We start from the raw sequence: 19,351 nt of genomic DNA, 5'->3' as shown, positions 1-19,351 counted from the left end.
AAGAGGGAGGGGACATATTTATACCTATGGATGATTCATGTTGATATTTGGCAGAAACCAACACAATACTGTAAAGCAATTATCCTTCAATTAAAAATAAATTTAAAAAATTTTAAACTAGGATTAAAACTACCATATGACCCAGAAATCCTGCTACTGGGCATATACCTTGAGAAAACCATAACTGAAAACTACAAATGTACCCCAGTGATCATGAATGTGTTAGCAGTCAGTTGTGTCCGACTCTCTGCGACCCCATGGACTGTAACCCACAAGGCTCCTCTGTCCACGGAATTCTCCACGCAAGACTACTAGAGTGGATTGCCATTTCCTTCTCCAGGCAATCTTCCCAACCAAGGGATCAAACCTGGGTCTCCTGCATTGAAGGCAGATTCTTTACTGTCTGAGCCACCAGGGAAGCCCCAGAGTTCATAGCACCACTATTTACAAAGCTAGGATATGGAAGCAACCCAGATGTCCATAGGCAGATAAATGGATAAAGAAGCTGTGGTATATATACACAATGGTATATGATTCGGCCATAAAAAGGAACATATTTGAGTCAGTTCTAGTGAGGTATATTGTCACCCTGCTTATTTAACTTCTATGCAGAGTACATCATGAGAAACACTTGGCTAGAAGAAACACAAGCTGGAATCAAGATTGCTGGGAGAAATATCAATAACCTCAGATATCTGTGCAGATGACACCACCCTTATGGCAGAAAGTGAAGAGGAACTAAAAAGCCTTTCGATGAAAGTGAAAGAGGAGAGTGAAAAAGTTGGCTTAAAACTCAGAAAACATTAAACCATTAAACTTAAAACATTCAGAAAACTAAGATCATGCTATCTGGTCCCATCACTTCATGGCAAATAGATGGGGAAACAGTGGAAACAGTGTCAGACTTTATTTTGGGGAGGCTCCAAAATCACTGCAGATGGTGACTGCAGCCATGAAATTAAAAGACGCTTACTCCTTGGAAGAAAAGTTATGACCAACCTAGATAGAATATTGAAAAGCAGAGACATTACTTTGCCCACAAAGGTCCGTCTAGTCAAGGCTATGGTTTTTCCAGTGGTCATGTATGGATGTGAGAGTTGGACTGTGATGAAAGCTGAGCGCCAAAGAATTGATGCTTTTGAACTGTGGTGTTGGAGAAGACTCTTGAGAGTCCCTTGGACTACAAGGAGATCCAACCAGTCCATTCTGAAGGAGACCAGCCCTGGGATTTCTTTGGAAAGACTGATGCTAAAGCTGAAACTCCAGTACTTTGGCCACCTCATGCGAAGAGTTGACTCATTGGAAAAGACTCTGATGCTGGGAGGGATTGGGGGCAGGAGGAGAAGGGGACGACAGAGGATGAGATGGCTGGATGGCATCACTGACTCGAAGGACGTGAGTCTCAGTGAACTCCGGGAGTTGGTGATGGACAGGGAGGTCTGGCATGCTGCGATTCATGGGGTCGCAAAGAGTCGGACACGACTGAGCGACTGAACTGAACTGAGTGAGGTAGAAGAACCTGTGCGTGTTGCATGGGGTTTCCCTGGTGGCTCAGATGATAAAAGAATCCACCTGCAATGCAGGAGACCTGGGTGCAATCCCTGGGTGGGAAGATCCCCTGGAGGAGGGCATGGCAACCCACTCCGGTACTCTTGCCTGGAGAAACCCCACGGACAGAGGAACCTGATGGGCTACAGTCCATGGGGTCACAAAGAGTTGGACACAATTAGATGAACCTAGAGCCTGTTATACAGAGTGAAATATGTCAGAAAGAGAAAAACAAATTTTGTATATTAACATATATATGGAATCTAGAAAAATGGTACTGATAAACCTATTTGCAGGGCAGCAACAGAGGCAGAAACATAAAGAACAGACTTTGGATACAGTAGGGGAAGGAGAGGGTGGGATGAATTAAGAGACTAGCACTGACATATTTACACTACCATATGTAAAATAGATAGCCACTGGGAAGCTGTTGTATGGGCACAGGGAGCTCAACCTGGTGGTTTGTGACAACCCAGAGGGGTGAGATGGGGTGGGGGAGTGAGGGAGAGGTTCAGGAGGGAAGGGACTTATGTGTACTTATGGCTGATTCACACTGTTGTATGGCAGAAGCCAACACAATATTGTAAAGCAATTATCCTCCAATTAAAAAAAAAACAACACAAAAAACTCTTGCTTTCCAAAATACACTGTTAAGAGAATTCAAAAGCAAGCCATAGGCTCAAAATAAATATTTGCAAATTATATTTCTGACAAAGAGTTGTATACAGAATATATGAATAACTCTTAAAAACCCAACAATAAAAAGAAAAAACAAGCAACCTAATAGCTAACTTGCCAGAAGTCCCAAACACACACTTCACCAAAGAAGATATATGGGTGGCTAACAAGCACATTAATAGATGTTCAGCATAACTAGTCACTGCTGCTGCTGCTGCTGCTAAGTCGATTCAGTCGTGTCCGCCTCTGTGCGGCCCCATAGACGGCAGCCCACCAGGCTCCCCCGTCCCTGGGATTCTTCAGGCAAGAACACTGGAGTGGGTTGCCATTTCCTTCTCCAATGCATGAAAGGGGAAAGTGAAAGTGAAGTCGCTCAGTCCTGTCCGACTAGTATCGACCCCACGGACTGCAGCCTACCAGGCTCCTCCATCCATGGGATTTTCTAGGCAAGAGTACTGGAGTGGCTTGCCATTGCCTTCTCCGAACTAGTCACTAGGGATAACCAAATTAAAACCACCATGAGATACACTACATACCTTTTAGACAGGCTAAAACTAAAAAGACTGACTGACTTGTTTGAATAATTTGGCAGCCAAATTTGAAAATTTGGCAGTTTCTTAAAAAATTAAACATACACATACCATACGACCCAGCAATCCTACTCCTAGGTATTTATCCAAGAGAAATAAAAATGTATGCTTATGATAAATGAATGTTTATACAAGTTTTATTCATAATTATCCCAAACTGGACACAACCCAGATATCTTTCAGCTAGCAAATGGATAAACAAAATACAGGACACCTATACAATAGAATACTACTCAGCAGTAAAAAGAAACAATTTATTGATTCACACGATAACATGTATGAATCTTAAATGTATAGTCCTACGAAAGAAGTCAGACCTGGGAGGCTACATATATCTTCAGGGGTTGGAGTTGGGAACAGAGTTGACCACAGGGGAATTTAAGGGTGATTAACTGCTCTATACCAAGAGTTTTTGGTGGTGGCTCTGTGCCATTCTGAGAGTCACCAAATGACTCTGTGAATTTTATGGACAAAATCCATAAAACAGTACACACAAAAAATAAAGCTTACTATATGTAAACGTTTTTAAAAAATCAAGATATGGAGAGAACCCCAAGTGAAAGGCAAACTGTAAGAAATGAAAAAATGAATATTGTTTCTACAGAAAAATGATAATATCATGTAAGGTGTAAAATATATGTACAATTGAAACATATGAAAATAAAAGCATAAAAGTTGGAGGTGGAAAATAGAATTAAAGCATTCTAAAGCTTTTGCATGATATGGAAAGTGCTAAAAGTACTACTTTATATTCAACTTTTATTTTATATTCAACTTTAATAAATCAAAGACGTATGTACAGTGCTCTAAGGAAACTATTAAAAATAATAATAAAAGAATTTACAAATAGCAAGACAATAGAGGGAAGAAATGGAATAATAAAAATATTTGTTTAATCTAAAGGAAGGCAAGAAATGAGAGAAAAAAGCAATACAGAATTCGTGGGATAAATACTGAATAAATAAAATGATAGATATAAACCCTAATACACTTGTAGTTACATTAACTATAACTAAGCAGTAGGCGGCCGCCCTTCCCCGGCCGCGCACCCCTAGGAACTCGCGGGCAGGAACTTAGCTGCATTGTCCTGCCTCAGAGAACAAACTCATCTACTGTAGGCCTAGCCTGGGTTGCTGCCTTTGAAAGCAAGGGAAGGTCAGTACAATATCAAGCACAACTCAGCATGGACTTTCCAGAGAAGTCTTACTTCAACTTTATAAAGAACAAGAACAATATGGACTTCTGCAAGGGAGATTGAAGTCGCCTGAGTTTGAACGAAAGGATAGTGTGTGCCCAGCCTGTAGCTAACACCAAAGAGGCCAGGGGGCATTAGGTCTTGTATGAGTGACAGCCCTTTCCTGATAACTACGTGGATCGGAGGTTCCTCGAAGAGCTCTGGAAAAACATCTATGCCTAGAAATACCAATACTGGGCTGTGGTGTTTGAGTCCACTGTGGTGATACAGAAGCTGTGCAGTGTCTGTGTTTTTGTGGTTATCTGGTGGTATATGGATGAGGGTCTTCTGGCCCCTCAGTGGCTTTTTGGGACCAGCCTGGCTTCTTCACCGATTGGCTATGTTTTGTTTTATCTCACTGATGGAGATGAAGGACGGAAGAAGAGTGAGCGGACCCGGAGGGCTGACTTGAAGGGTGCCCAAGTCTTCATTACTTTCACATATGGCTTTTCACCAGTGCTGAAGACCCTGACAGAGTCTGTCAGCACTGACACCGTCTATGCCATGGCAGTCTTCATGCTGTTAGGTCACCTCATCTTCTTTGACTACGGCACCAATGCTGCCATTGCATCCTGCACTCTGTCCTTGAACGTGGCCGTCTTTGCTTCTGTCTGCCTTGCCTCCCGCCTGCCCCAATCCCTCCATGCCTTCATCACGGCGATGTCTGCCATCCAGATTTTTGCCCTGTGGCCCATATTACAGAAGAAACTGAAGGCATGTATGCCCCGCAGCTATGTGGGGGTCACACTGCTCTTTGCATTCTCAGCCTTAGGAGGCCTGCCGTCCCTCAGTGCTGTGGGAGCCATACTCTTTGCCCTTCTGCTGGTCTCCATCTCATGTCTCTGCCCTTTCTACCTCATTCACTTGCAGCTTTTTAAAGAAAACATTTATGGGCCTTGGGATGAGGCTGAAATCAAAGAAGGTTTGTCCAGGTTCCTCAGCTGAGTTGGGGAGCTCCATTCCGTTACTAAGACAAACTGATAGACCAGCCTTCCAACTAGTAGAAGATTTGAAACATGTATAATATCATGTATGAAACGAGTCGCCAGTCCAGGTTCAATGCACGGTACTGGATGCTTGGGGCTGGTGCACTCGGGTATATGGGAGATTTGAAGGCAGGGTTCCATTCTGGAAGTGGCGCACTGATGTGGGTGGGAGATCAGAGATCAAAAGAAAATGTTAATAAATGGCTTGGGCGGTGAAGGTGATAACCCTTTCTGTTATCTTATGGATGAAAAAGCTTCCTGGGGCCCTCGAATTATTGCCTCTCATTCTTCTCTGTAACAAATGAAGTGGTGTGGTTTCTATTTATTAAAAAAATAACAATACACAAAAAATAAATAAATAAATATAACTAAGCAAGATAGCCCAATTAAAAAGCAAAATTTTCATATTATGTTAAATAAAACAATTGCAGATGTTGTTCATCAGAGTTGTTGTTTAGTTGCTAAGTCGTGTCCTACTTTTTTGTGATCTCATGTACTATAGCTCATGAGGCTCCTCTGTCCAGGGAATTTCCCAGTCAAGAAAACTGGAGTGGGTTGCTGTTCCCTTCTCCAGGGTACCTTCTTGACCCAGGGGTCAAACTCACGACTCCTGAATTGCAGATTCTTTACCATGGAGCCACCAGGGAAGCCCCTGTTTATAAGAGAGATCCTTTAAAAATAAAGATATATTTTATTAATAACATATTTCTCATAAGCTGTAGTATATCCATATTATAAAATACTCTCCAGCAACTTAAAATGTTATAGATGAATACTTGCCAAAGTGAAAATATTTTCATAACTATTACGACATGAATTTTAAAAATACTGATGAGTATAAATCATGTAAAATTATGTGTATAAAAAATTCTGGAAGGAAATTCATCCAGATATTTTTCATGGTTATTTCTGAGTTGTTGAGCTTCATTCTATTAGTATGTTATAATATTTTTATAACAAGCATGATTAATTTTCAAAAATTTTAATGTCATTAATAAAGAAAACTTTAAGCTGAGTTCATAAAAAAATAAAGATACAGAAAAAAGTTTAAGTAAAAGACTAGGAGGGAATCCTATGCAAATACTAACAAAAAGAGAGATGGTGTCACTAAGCTAAAATCAGACAAAATAGACTTAAAGGAAAAAAGCATCACAAGATATTAAGAGTGATATTCACAGTGATTAAAAGCACAATCAACCAAGAGGATTGAGTAATTCTAAATGTATATGCATGCAATAACAAAGCCTCAAAATATGTAAAACTGAAATTGACAGACCTAAAAGAAGAAACAGACATTTCTCAATCATAATGGATTATTTTAACATACCTCCCTTAATAATTCACAGCATATATCAAAGAAGATATAGATTTTTAAAAGAATATTTTTTAATTACTCTAAGTATCACAGCTGACACATATACCTATACAGATGATTAAGAGAGGCCAGTTTTTCTTTAAACTCCTTATTTTTATGTAATACAGAGTGATCCTGCATACCCTTTACCCAGTTTCTCTAAATAGTAACATCTTGCAAAACTGTACCATAACCAGGATATTCACAGAGATACAGCCAGGATATAGACCATTTCCATCCCTTATGCTACACTGTCATAGTCATACCCACTTCCTTCAAGCTCCTACCCCCACCTTAGCCCCTGGTAATCTCTAATCTGTTCTCCATTCTATAATTTTCTCATTTCAAGAGCAGTACATAGATGCAATCATTTAGTATAGAGCCTTTAGGGTTTGGCTTTTTTTTTTTCACTTAGCTCAATTCTCTGAAGCTTCGTCCAGGTTGCTGTATCAATAGCTTGTTCCTTTTAATCACTGAGTGGTGCTCCATGGTATTGATGTGTCACAGTTGAATCCTTCTCCCACTGAAGGACATCTGAGTTGTGTCCTCTTATTACCTATTGTACATAAAGTGCTATAAAACACTTATGCAAGGGTTTCTGTGTACACATAACTTTTCATTTCTCATTAGTAATGAATTGTTTTCTAATCAGCACACCATTTATTTCCTTTTTTTGTTACAGAGAAAACAGAAATATTTAAATGGAGATCAATCAGCAGAAACAAAAAACAAACCAAGCCAAAAAAGCAAGCAAACCAAAATGTTTCACACTTTGGAACTCAACCAAAAGCACACAACAACTAAGAAAAAATTATTTATTAAAACTATCAATCCATGCATAAGAATACCACAAGTCTAGGGCTGTTCACACCCCATTCCCCTTCCCTCAGTTCTATCAGTGACCTGACAACCAGTAGCTTCACTACTGATGCTAGAGGGGGCACATTTTATTTATAGCATTGTCAGTTTACGAGATAATCCCAGCAGCAAGCAAACAGGGAGGCCCATCATCTTCATTAAGCTGAGGTTTTAGGGTTGGTGCAGACAAACAAATGACTAGTGGGCTAGCCAGGAATTTATCAAGAAGTTTCAGGAGTTAAGATAGCCATAAGGGACTTGACAATCTTCTCACATATCCTGGGTTGACCAGAGACTGTGCATGTACAGCAGAGACCAAAGAGGGCCAAAGATACCCATACATCAATGGTCAACAAAGCCTGTGCACACACGCAGAGATGTGAGGCAATATTAAGGGTGCCAACAAATTTGTAAAGGTTATCTTAGAAAGAAAGTAGAAAGTGAAAGGGGTATACAAAGTAAAGATATAATAGACAAAACCTTTCTAAATGTATTTAAAATATTAATTTGCATATCCAAGAAGCTCAATAAATCCTAACCAGGATCAATACAAGAGGTTCAAAGTTGGATCCACATAGTCAAATTGTTAAAAGCCTAAGACAAAGAGAAAAGCTTGAAAGCAGCAGGCAAAAATCAACTCATCATGTACAAAAGAATAAAAATACACTTAACAGCTGATTTCTCATCACAAAAAATGAAGGTTAGAAAGCAGTGGATCAACATATGCAAAATACTGGAAGAAAAGAAAACTGTTTAATCAAGAATTCTGTATCCTGCTAAAATAATCCTGCAACCATAAAGGTAAAATAAAAGCATTTCTAGATAAACATATAGAATATTTGTTGCTACCATGTCTGTCTGCAAGAAATACTAACCAGGATAAAAGGTGACCCAAATTAATAACATAAATCCACAGAAACAAAGACTGCCAAAAATGATAAATGCATGAGTATATATAAGAAAACCCTGTATATATATTTTCTATTTTTTCTTAATTTCTTTCAGAAAATACAAGATTGTAACAATAAATAACTCAGTACTGTTTACTATATTAACACACACAGATGTAATAATACATATAACAATCATAGCACAAACAGGAGAATGAAAGATGTGTTAGAAAAAGTTTCTATGTTTTACCAGAATTAAGACAGTAATATTCTGAAATAGACTGAAGTAAGTTAAAATGAATACTATCATCTCTAGAGCAACCACTGAGAAAATAACTTGAAGTAATACAGTAAGAAAACAAGATAGAAATTAAAATATTTTTTAACTAAATATATAATTATTTAACATAAAATAGGGCAGTAAAGGAGGAACAATAAAACAAAAAAGATATGAAACAAATAGAAAAATGAGAGGTATAAATCCAGCCATATCAATTATTACATTAAAAGGGAATGAATTAGGAACCCCATTCAAAGGCAGAGATTATCAAACTGGATTTAAAAGGAAAAAGCCAGGACAAACCAAGTGCAGTAAACAAGACCACAGATTCAAAGACATAAATAGGTTAAAGTTAAAAGATGGGAAAATATATTTCAGGAAAATAATAATCATAAAAGAGCAGGAGTAGTTATATTAATATCAGACAAAATAGACTTTAAGACAAGAACTATCACTAGAGATAAAATGGGGAAATTTTATTATGATAAGTTAATATGAAGAAGTAATGATTATAAATGTATGTGCCCCTAACAAGAGAGCTCCAAAATACATAAATCAGAAACTGATGGAAGTGAAAGGAGAAACAGATATTTCAATAATAATAAACAGAGATTTCAACATCTCACTCTTAATAATTGATAGAACAACCAGATAAAAGGATATATAATAATTGAATAACTATCAATCAACTCGACCCAATTGACATTTTATATAACAGCCCCACCCAAAGACTGCAGAATAAACATTCTTTTCAACAGGATATGGAATATTCTTCAGCATAAACCATATGCATGGCCACAAAACAGTTCTCTATAACTTATAAAAGACTGCAATCATATAAAGTATGTTCTGTAATCAGAACACGACTAAATCAGAAACTAACAGAAAGAAATAGGGAAAAATGCCAAAAAAAAAAAAAAAAGTATATTAAACAACATCCTTAGAGAAAAAAATCCGGAGAAGGCAATGGTACCCCACTCCAGTACTCTTGCCTGGAAAAACGCATGGACGGAGGAGCCTGGAAGGCTGCAGTCCATGGGGTCGCTGAGCGTCAGACACAACTGAGCGACTTCACTTTCACTTTTCACTTTCATGCATTGGAGAAGGAAATGGCAACCCACTCCAGTGTGATTGCCTTGAGAATCCCAGGGACAGGGGAGCCTGGTGGGTTGTAGTCTATGGGGTCGCACAGAGTCGGACACGACTGAAGCGACTTAGCAGCAGCAACAGAGAAAAAAATCAGTGAAAGGAAAAGTAGAGAAAATCAATGAAGCCAAAAATTGGTTCTTTGAAAAAGTTAACTAAATTGGCAAACCCCTAGCCAAATTATCTAGAAGGTGAGAGAGTAAACAGAAAATACTCAAATCAAGAAAAAAGAAGTTATATACTTACTGATACTATAAAAATTAAAAGTTTATAAGAGAAAACATAAACAACTTTTACGTCATTAGGTTAGACAATTTAGATAAAATGGACACATTTCTAGAAGTACACAAATTACCAAAACTGACTCAAAAAGAATTGAAAATCTGAATAAAGTTACGATGAAAAATGAAACTGAGAGTAATTAAAAATGTTCCCACAAAGAAAAGTCTATACCCAGATGGAATTCGGTTCAGTTCAGTCGCTCAGTCATGTCCGACTCTTTGCGACCCCATGAATTGCAGCACGTCAAGGCCTCCCTGTCCATCACCAACTCCTGGAGTTCACTCAGACTCATGTCCATTGAGTCAGTGATACCATCCAGCCATCTCATCCTCTGTCGTCCCCTTCTCCTCCTGCCCCCAGTCCCTCCCAGCATCAGAGTCTTTTCCAGTGAGTCAACTCTTCGCATGAGGTGGCCAAAGTACTGGAGTTTCAGCTTTAGCATCAGTCCTTCCAAAGAACACCCAGGACTGATCTCCTTTAGAATGGACTGGTTGGATCTCCTTGCAGTCCAAGGGACTCTCAAGAGTCTTCTCCAACACCACAGTTCAAAAGCATCAATTCTTCGGCACTCAGCTTTCTTTACAGTCCAACTCTCACATCCATACATGACCACTGGAAAAAGCATAGCCTTGACTAGACTGACCTTTGTTGGCAAAGTAATGTCTCATAACTTTCCTTCCAAGGAGTAAGCGTCTTTTAATTTCATGGCTGCAGTCACCATCTGCAGTGATTTTGGAGCCCCCAAAAAATAAAGTCTGACACTGTTTCCACTGTTTCCCCATCTATTTGCCATGAAGTGATGGGACCAGATGCCACGATCTTAGTTTTCTGAATGTTGAGCTTTAAGCCAACTTTTTCACTCTCCTCTTTCACTTTCATCAAGAGGCTTTTTAGTTCCTCTTCACTTTCTGCCATAAGGGTGGTGTCATCTGCATATCTGAGGTTATTGATATTCCTCCCGGCAATCTTGATTCCAGCTTGTGCTTCTTCCAGCCCAGCGTTTCTCATGATGTACTCTGCTGGTTTTAAAAAAGGCAGAGGAACCAGAGATCAAATTGCCAACATCTGCTGGATCATGGAAAAAGGAAGAGAGTTCCAGAAAAACATCTATTTCCACTTTATTGACTATGCCAAAGCCTTTGACTGTGTGGATCACAATAAACTGTGGAAAATTCTGAAAGAGATGGGAATACCAGACTACCTGACCTGCCCCTTGAGAAACCTATATGCAGGTCAGGAAGCAACAGTTAGAACTGGACATGGAACTGCAGACTGGTTCCAAATAGGAAAAGCGTGGCCGAGAGGAGCTACTCCTCACCCAAAGTCAGGGGCGGCAGCCGGCCAGGAGGAGCTACCCCAGGCCCGAGGTCAGGGGTGGCGGCCGAGAGGAACAACCCCACGTCCAAGGAGCGGTGGCTGCGCAGGCGCAGGAGGGCCGAGAGGAGCTACTCCACGTTCAAGGTCAGGAGGGGAGGCTGTAAGGAGATACCCCTCCCCCAAGGTAAGGAGCAGTGGCTGCACTTTGCTGGAGCAGCTGTGAAGAGATACCCCACGTCCAAGGTAAGAGAAACCCAAGTAAGACGGTAGGTGTTGCGAGAGGCCTCAGAGGGCAGACACACAAACCATAATCACAGATGGAATTATTGGTAATCAAATATTAAATATTTAAAGGAAAAATAAAACCAGTCTTTTACAAATTCAGGAAACAGTGGAGGAGGGAATATTACTTCCTAGTTCATTCTATGAGGCTAGATTTACCCAGAAAGCAAAGCTAAAGATATCACAAAAAAGAAAATTAATATCCCTCATGAACAGAGACAATAGAATCCTTAACAAAATACTAGCAAACCAAATTCAGCAATGTATCAAAAGGATTAAACACCATTACTAAGTGGTATTTACCATGGGAATGTAAGGTTGGTTTAATATTTAAAGATTAATACAGTATATCATATTAAAAGAATAAAGGACAAACCTCATATAATAATTTCAAGGAGAAACAGACAATTTAACAGTAATAATTGGAAATTTCAATACCTCACTCAGTAGATGTAGAAAAAGCATTTGATAAAATTCAGGGCTAATTCAAGATTTTTTTAAGTTACACTGGGACAACTGGATATCCACATGCAAAACAAATGAACTTAGACTCTTACCTCATACCATAGACAAAAATTAACTTCAAATGAATCACAGTCAAAAAGTTAAACACAGAGTTAGCATATGACCTAGCAATCCTACTTACAATACACATCCAAGAAAACTGAAAACATATGTGCACACAAAAACGTGTACATAAATGTTGATAGCAGCATTATTCATAACTGCCAAAAAGTGGAGACAGCCCACATGTCCATCAGTGAGAAATGAAAAGACAAAACGGTGCAAATCCATGTAAGCGGAATACTGTTCGGTCATAAAAAGGAAATAAGTTTTCATACATGCTGGAACATGGATGAATCTTTAAAAACATTTTCCTGAGTGGAAGAAACCAGACACAAAAGGCCTCATATCATATGATTCCATTTATATTGAATGTCTATAGTAGGCAAATCCAGAGAGACAAAATGTAGATTGGTGATTTCCAGAGACCAGGCGGAAGGAGGACTGGGGAGTGGCTGCTAATGGGTGTGTTTTTGTTTTTGTTTTTCAGGTGGTGAAATGTTCTGGAATATTAGGCAGTGATGATATTTACACAACTTTGTTAATATATGTAAAAACCACTGAATTTTACCTTTTTAAAGAATGAAATGTATGGCATGTGAGTAATGTCTCAAAAGACTTGTAACATATTTTTTAAAATGAATCATGGACCTAAATCTGCCTAGGACTAGGGCTGGAACCCAGTATTGACTGAAAACGGCCCAAGAGAATGGATTGGGGAGGGGATGATGGAAATGTTCTAAAACTGGATTGCGATCATAATTGCACAATTCTATTATTAAAGTTTACTAAAAATCATTACATTGTTCACTAATAATGGGTGATTTTATGGTATGTAAATTTTAACTCAATAAAGCTGTTCAAAAAACCCCATACCCAGTGAAAACCCACAAAATGTCAGAGTAAACAGTGGACAAAAGTTGGGGTGAAAATTGCACTTAAAAATTAAAGAAGGGGAACCAGTGGGAGGCAGTGGGTAGGTACTAGAGTACAGCATGTTCTATTTTCTGAGCTCTTTGTGGGTTACAGTTTGTGAAAGTTCATCGAGCTATATTCTAATGATATGTGCACATTTCTGTGCATGTATTATACCATAATAAAAAGGTTTAAAAAATGGGAGAGGTCATCGATGAGCCAGTTATCAGAAAAGTTGAGAGGCTCAGCTATACAGCTGTTCTTGGATCCCTAGATTTTTGTGTCCTTATTGCCACCTTCTAACACTAATCCCCATTACTAGAGCTAACCTAAATGAGTTTCTGCCTCCTGGGGAAAATCAAGAACACATGGGAAATGGATCTTAAAGGATGAGTAGGAGTTTGCCAGAGAAAGAATGCAAGGAAGAGGGGTAGACAGAGATAAACCCAAACAAAAGCAAATTGCTCTGAAAAAGTCTGGCATTCTTGCAGACCTAGAGAAGGCTCAAATGAAGGTTCATACCCAGAAGTGCAGGGTTCAGAGTTGAGGACAGGTGAGAGAAGAGGCGAGAGAGGTAAGGTAGGTGCAGAGGGAAAAGGGTCATCAATTCCCAGACAAGGCACTTGAAATAACTCCTGTGGGAGTCACAGCCAAGAGAGAATTCTAAGCAGGGGTCAGACTTGCTTTTCAGAGAACTCATGTTGGCTGGAGCAAGAAGAGTTCCTCTGAGTTCAGGAGCCATCTACTCGGTTGGTATGTACATTTCTTTGCATATTTGCGTCTATGCCTCTCTGCATTCTTCTCTTCCTTCTCTCTCTCTCCAGGCATTTTCATGTTTCTGCTCCATCTGAGTATTTCTTTCCTTTTTTTCCTCAACACATCACCCCTTGAAGATGTCCTTCAACTGTCTCCATCTTATCTGTACCCAGACACCTTTCAGAGTCCATCTCTGGGATTCATTTTCTCCAGAACACCACCCCCTACCCCAGGCTGAGGTCCTTCACAAACAAGCTCTTCAGGGCCTTCCCAATGTACCAGCAAGGCATCTAGAAGAAGGGCAAGGGCCTGAGCCACCCTCTACTGGGTCCAGAGTGGGGAAGTCCCCATGCCGGCAGGGAACCAACGATCTGGGATCACTACACTCTCATCTCAGACATTCTGATACTGCTCACGTTGGGGATGGGGCCAATAGCTCCCAGCGCCCACTCAGCCTCCATCATGAAAGCCTACCACCCAGATGCTCAGACCTCTGACCTCCTGCTCTGCAGTGCTTCCTGGCATCTGCCCACCTTCCTCAGGGGCTGGACCAAGGGGTTAGGGGGGAACAGCCCCTCTCCCAAGCTGAGCCTGGGACTCCTCTCTGGGACAGTCCCCTCCCCTGGGACAAGAGGGTCAAGCTGCTCTTGGAGACATGACCTCAGAGATGTGCAGCAAGGGCCCAGGCCCAATCTATCACCACGGGGCTATAATTAGGTTTGTTAACATACAGTCGAGTGTAGTCTTGTTGACTAGGAACTTAATCACGTTACTATTGAGTTCCTGTACGCATTGCTCCGGGTGACTGTTTTACTTGTAGAGTTATAGCCAAGCCCAACGGGAGGAAATTAGCTTTGGACACAAGTTTGGAGGGGGGTTCTTTTTCCTCCTGACTTTGTCTCCCTCTCCCCACTTCCATGTGAAAATATTTAGCAAACAGTGACAATGATGAAAAACAGTAGGAAACAAAATGTTCTACATTAGTATAAAACATGAAAAATGCAGCAAGGACCCTTAGCGGTACAACATGTGTTATGCTGGCTGGCAGTCCATTAGCTCTGATAGACATTTCACTTACCTAAGTCAAATATAACAGTCTAGTATTCATTAATATAAGAAGGGGCTGTGGAATCAGAGCTACCATCTGGCTGGGCCGACAGAATAATCTACAACTCATGATTAGGTCTAAGGAGTGGGGTTTCACTTTAATCTTTCTCATTGCTCGAAATTTCCATCTGCGCAGTTCGGCACATCATTTTTCTTCAAGACAAATGTGCTGTTTTTCATGTTCCAAAATTAGATCAGAAGAAAACGATTAATCATGTCACGGCCTGGGAAAGGAAACAAAGCTCCGATATTCAGCTCTCCCCTCACCCCTCCCCACCCGCCGCTCCCCGGGCCCCCGGACGGTTGCAAGTTTCCCTTTTTTTCCCCCAACCTCTGGGTTTTCAGCACAACTTTTGGAGACCCACCGCCAGCGGAGAGAAGGGTGGGACTGAAGGGAGAGGGCGCCGCCGGCTGGACTTGACCGGAGAGCAGGAGGCGAGCGGGGCGGGACCTGGGCCCCTAGTCGGGGTGCTCCTCGGCCCCCTTCCGGTGACCGCCAGGGGAGGGGGCGTTGTGCGGGTCTGCACCTATGGCCCCCGGGAGCCGCAGAGCCCGGGCGCTGGGCGCTGCCATGGACCCAGAGTGACAAAAAGGGCTGCGCGGCTGCCTCCCCCCTGCGTCCCCTCCCACGGCCGCCACAGCCCTGTCTGTCAGCCGGCTCGCAAGTCATAACAAATCCCTGGCGCGGAGCTGAAGCTGAGCATTTGCCGGAGCGTCATGGGGATGATGAATGACCCGCAGGCCTTTGAAGTGCTCTGCCAGTTCAGCTGGGTCCGCGGTGCTGACAGAGAAATATACACAACAGCGTAACCAATAATGAGAACATTAAACATTCCTGCGCCGTGACAGGCTGACAGAAAAACCCAGGCTCCCATCAATCATCGCGCAGATAGAACCTTGACAATTGGCCCCTCACTGATACCCGCGGTCACCTTGCCCTCTCCCCCGCTCGCCCTGGCCCTCTCCCTTCTTCCTCCCTCTGGTTTTCCTCTTTCTTTCCTTCCTGGCTCCCCCACCCCTCTTTTCCAGACTCTCTCGGAGCCTCTCCACCCTCCCTCCTTTTCCTCACAGTCCTCTGCCCTCGGGTGACTGCCTTCTGGGCCTCTCAGAGGTCAAGTGAGGTTTGAGTTACTTCCATTTGGTTAGGTCGCCCCTGCCTGAAATTAGGCAGAGATGCCACATCCTGGTGAGAAGTGTGAGATCTTCAAGTTTATATTTACAATCCGTGGCTTTTAGCCACATACAAATAACAATAATAAAATAATCACTATAAATAAAACCTCATTTGGAAATATTAAAAGTCTAAAGCAAGATCCTTAGAGAAAGCGAGGTGTGAGGCCCACATGAAGCCGGAGCTCCCTCCTTTGCAGGGGGAGGGTCTCTCTGGGTCTTTCCTGTGTGATTTTGGCCAGGAAACCTCTTTGTGCTGGCCTCTGCCTCTTTCCTTTCAACTGGGCTTATCTGACAGGATCTGATTTCTGATCTGTCTGAAAAGTTAAAAAAAAAAAAAAACCAGCAGAGAAACACAAAGATCTCTTCCTTTTTCTCTGGCAGGAAGTGAAATCTCCCCAGATAAAGCATATTGGATGAACCTTCACCCCGCCACCTGACAGAGCTGCCCAACCTCTCAGCCACTCTCTGGACCCTCCAGGATTCCCAACAGAACTTGGTTTGGGTCACATTTCCTGGGCCAAGCCTCTACTCTCTCTGTGGGAAGGTGGGGCATCACCTCAGCCCACACATGCAGATTACCCCTAGCCAGGCCCACTCCCCACTGGCCAGCAGGGGCCCATGATGAGAAGTCAGGTTCCCAGTCCCACCATGAGAACATGGACAAGTCTCAAATTTTCCCAGACCTCTATTTCTTCATCTGAACATGGGCGAAGTCTCTGCTGCAGGGCTCTTTACCTTCTCCAGGTGCAAAGTTATTTTCCTCCTTTTATTCTTAGAGGGCTTTTTTGTTTTCATTTTGTCTTTTGGGGAGAGAAGACATTCTTGACCTTCCAAAAAGTCATGAAAAACTCCCTACAACCTCCACACACATATCCAGAGACGGTGAGCAACAGAGAGGATGGGTCACTTTATAGTCAGCCAAGGATCAAGGGTGTTATGAGGAGTCTGGCGGGGATTTGGGCGTGGAGGCAAGAAGGCCTGTAATAATTCAAATACATTTGCATATTAAGTCAAGTGAGTCAGTTCAGGTGTGAAGAAGAGAGCATCTGTTGGGGAAACGTCTGCTCCACACTCTAGAGAAGCTTGTCCTTTCTTCTCTGCCCACCTGGAAAGGCCAGCTCTGTTCCCCCCACCTTTCTGCTTGTTCTGCTTACCTGGCGTACAGTGACCGTGCCCTCCTCGACTTCCTATAACCCCTGGCTCAGATGAGCATCTTGTCTGCTCAACTAGGCTTTAAGCTACTTGAGGGCTAGAATGGTGGTGCCATGCTCTGCTCTTCTCTGGGTCACCTGGGACCAGGATGAGGTCTTGTTCTGAAGTTCCCACTCACCCATAGCCCCCTTCTCTAAGGCATGGCTACAACTAGGTCTGCTCAAGAGGACAACCTTGCAGGCATGTCTGCACCATATAAGCCTACCGTCTGCCACAGATGATCATTCCAGTAGTGAATGCTTATCCCTGCAACCAATCAGATTCTCTTTTCCTTGAAAATATGAATTCAGGTAGTGTTTGGGGCTGGAGCAACCATGATGAGCCATGGACATGCTGGGAGAAGTGGGGGAAATGCTGATCTTCAAAGTGAAGTAAGAGAATTAGGAGGTGGGCAAAAAGAAGCAGATGAGAAATCCCACGTAGATCCAGAAGATGGCATAGCTTCAGTTTTTGACTGGCCCATCCCTGGCCCATGAGTCCTGGTTGCACTGCTTCTTGCCCTTGGATACCTGTGAGATAGCTGACCTCTGGGAAAGACGTGTGATCCAGGCCTGGCCATTCTATCCTATCGTTCTGCCTATAAAGATTGGCCCAGGGATAGGCATGAGGCCTATGTCAGGCCAATCAGAGTCCTTCCCTGGCTCTTCATAGGTAAATTCTGAAAGAGAGATGTTCTCCATTCCTTTGGATTGAAAATAGTGAGACTAGGACCCCAGAGCTGCCAAGACTAGGCTGCCACTGCCTGGAAGAGGAAACCAGCTGACTGCAGGAGCGAATCAGAGGAGTAGGGCCCAAAAGTCAAGTCTGATGACTTCTTCAGGTCCCTGGATCTAGTTAAGCCTGAAGCCCACTCTACCACTGACCTTCACAGCAGGGAAGTCAACACATTCCCTTTCTTGCCTTTACTAGGTTTAGATATGTTTTTGTCATTTGCAATCCAGAATTCTCATGCTGGTGTTCAGGGGATGTGTCAGTTCAAGAGGATTCAGGCTCAGAGGGTAAAGCATCTGCCAACAATGCAGGAGACCTGGGTTCGATCCCTGGGTTGGGAAGATCCCCTGGAGAAGGAAATGGCACCCCACTCCAGTACCCTTGCCTGAAAAATCCCATAGACTGAGGAGCCTGGTAGGCTACAGTCCATGGGGTCGCAAAGAGTCGGACACAACTGAGCGGCTTCACTTCACTTCACTCTTTTCTTTTTTAACATATTCGTCCATGAATAAAAATCTGCTGAGGCCCAGAACAAGGACGGGCTGCAGTGAGTCTTTTCTGATTTTTTTCCTCCCCCGAAGTCCTCCCTCTGACCTCAGCCCTCATGCCAGGCAGACAGCTCATTTTCAGGCCAGGCTCAAGCAACTTGCACTTCTGAACCCATCAGGATTGGCTCTGCCCTAACGCTGTGGAATGTTGGGCAGTCCACGTCCACCTGCCGGACAGGCATGCCTCCATACTAGCATAGCTTCTGCTTTGTTCTGGACAACACTTCTATCCGACCATGAACAAGAGTGGGCAGGGGGCCAATGCCTGGCCCATCCTAGAATCCTATCTGCTCAGCATGGTGATGGCTCCAGAGTTGAGTCCAGGTCCTGAGCCTGGACAACAGGATCCTTCTAAGGACTTTTTAACTAGACCACATACAGATAGCCTTCATCCTCCAGGGGCACTAATGTGAGATCACAGCTTTGGCAGCCATGCCCCTGCTAAGAGGAGAAGCTGGGTACAGATGATGACATCACCACAGAGAGCAGCAGGACCAGGGAGGGACCTTGAGGCCTGACTTTGCTGGGGACCCCCGTTCCCCTCATCACTGCCCTGCTCCAGACTTGGTGGGTTCAACCTACTCTGGAGAAGCCTCAAGTCAAAAGCCCAGAAGCTATCACAAGGCCAGACCCTGGTAAGTGGGGAACAGGATGGTAAGAAACAAGAATGGGAGACTGAGAAAGGAAATGGAGGCAAACCCAGGGTGGGGAGGAGTAGAAAGTGGGTGCCAGGGTGGTCTGGAGAGAAGGCAGGACAGAGGATGAGGGGCAAGGATGGGAGGGGCAGGGCATGCAGCCAAACTGGTAGATCCGTCTGTCCCCCACGATCAGGGGACAGAGGCAGGGGATGGACAGAAAAAGAGAACATCCTGTTCACGTGTTCATAGACTGTGGGGACGTCACCTGGAGTAGGGAGCGGC

At 42.8% G+C, this 19,351-nt stretch overlaps 1 protein-coding gene and 2 long non-coding RNA genes across 3 annotated transcripts in view; 1 reads left to right on the top strand and 2 right to left on the bottom strand.

The window, feature by feature from the left end:
* The window catches only part of LOC133240657 (uncharacterized), a 128,954-nt gene that overhangs the window by 56,796 nt on the left and 52,807 nt on the right, over positions 1–19,351 (bottom strand). The window lies entirely within an intron of this gene.
* On the top strand, positions 3,688–5,073 carry LOC133240686 (phosphatidylinositol N-acetylglucosaminyltransferase subunit C-like). Its single transcript, XM_061405869.1, has one exon. It carries the CDS (start codon positions 4,324–4,326, stop codon positions 4,993–4,995), a length of 672 nt encoding a protein of 223 aa, XP_061261853.1. The 5' UTR covers positions 3,688–4,323; the 3' UTR covers positions 4,996–5,073.
* LOC133240658 (uncharacterized) lies at positions 6,401–17,344 on the bottom strand. The gene is made up of 2 exons (XR_009734289.1): positions 15,153–17,344; positions 6,401–15,011 (listed from the first exon to the last, which is right to left on the bottom strand). It is a non-coding gene; the product is annotated as an uncharacterized LOC133240658 (long non-coding RNA).

The sequence above is a fragment of the Bos javanicus genome, chromosome 28 (genome assembly GCF_032452875.1).
Source record: "Bos javanicus breed banteng chromosome 28, ARS-OSU_banteng_1.0, whole genome shotgun sequence".
NCBI lineage: Eukaryota > Metazoa > Chordata > Mammalia > Artiodactyla > Bovidae > Bos > Bos javanicus.
Note: the sequence above shows the minus strand (reverse complement) of the source record. Positions and strands in the feature narration are given on the sequence as shown.

What these genes read in the sequence shown, in the direction of transcription:
- LOC133240686 (XM_061405869.1), top strand. Translation starts at nt 4,324, where the DNA reads ATGGATGAGGGTCTTCTGGCCCCTCAGTGGCTTTTTGGGACCAGCCTG.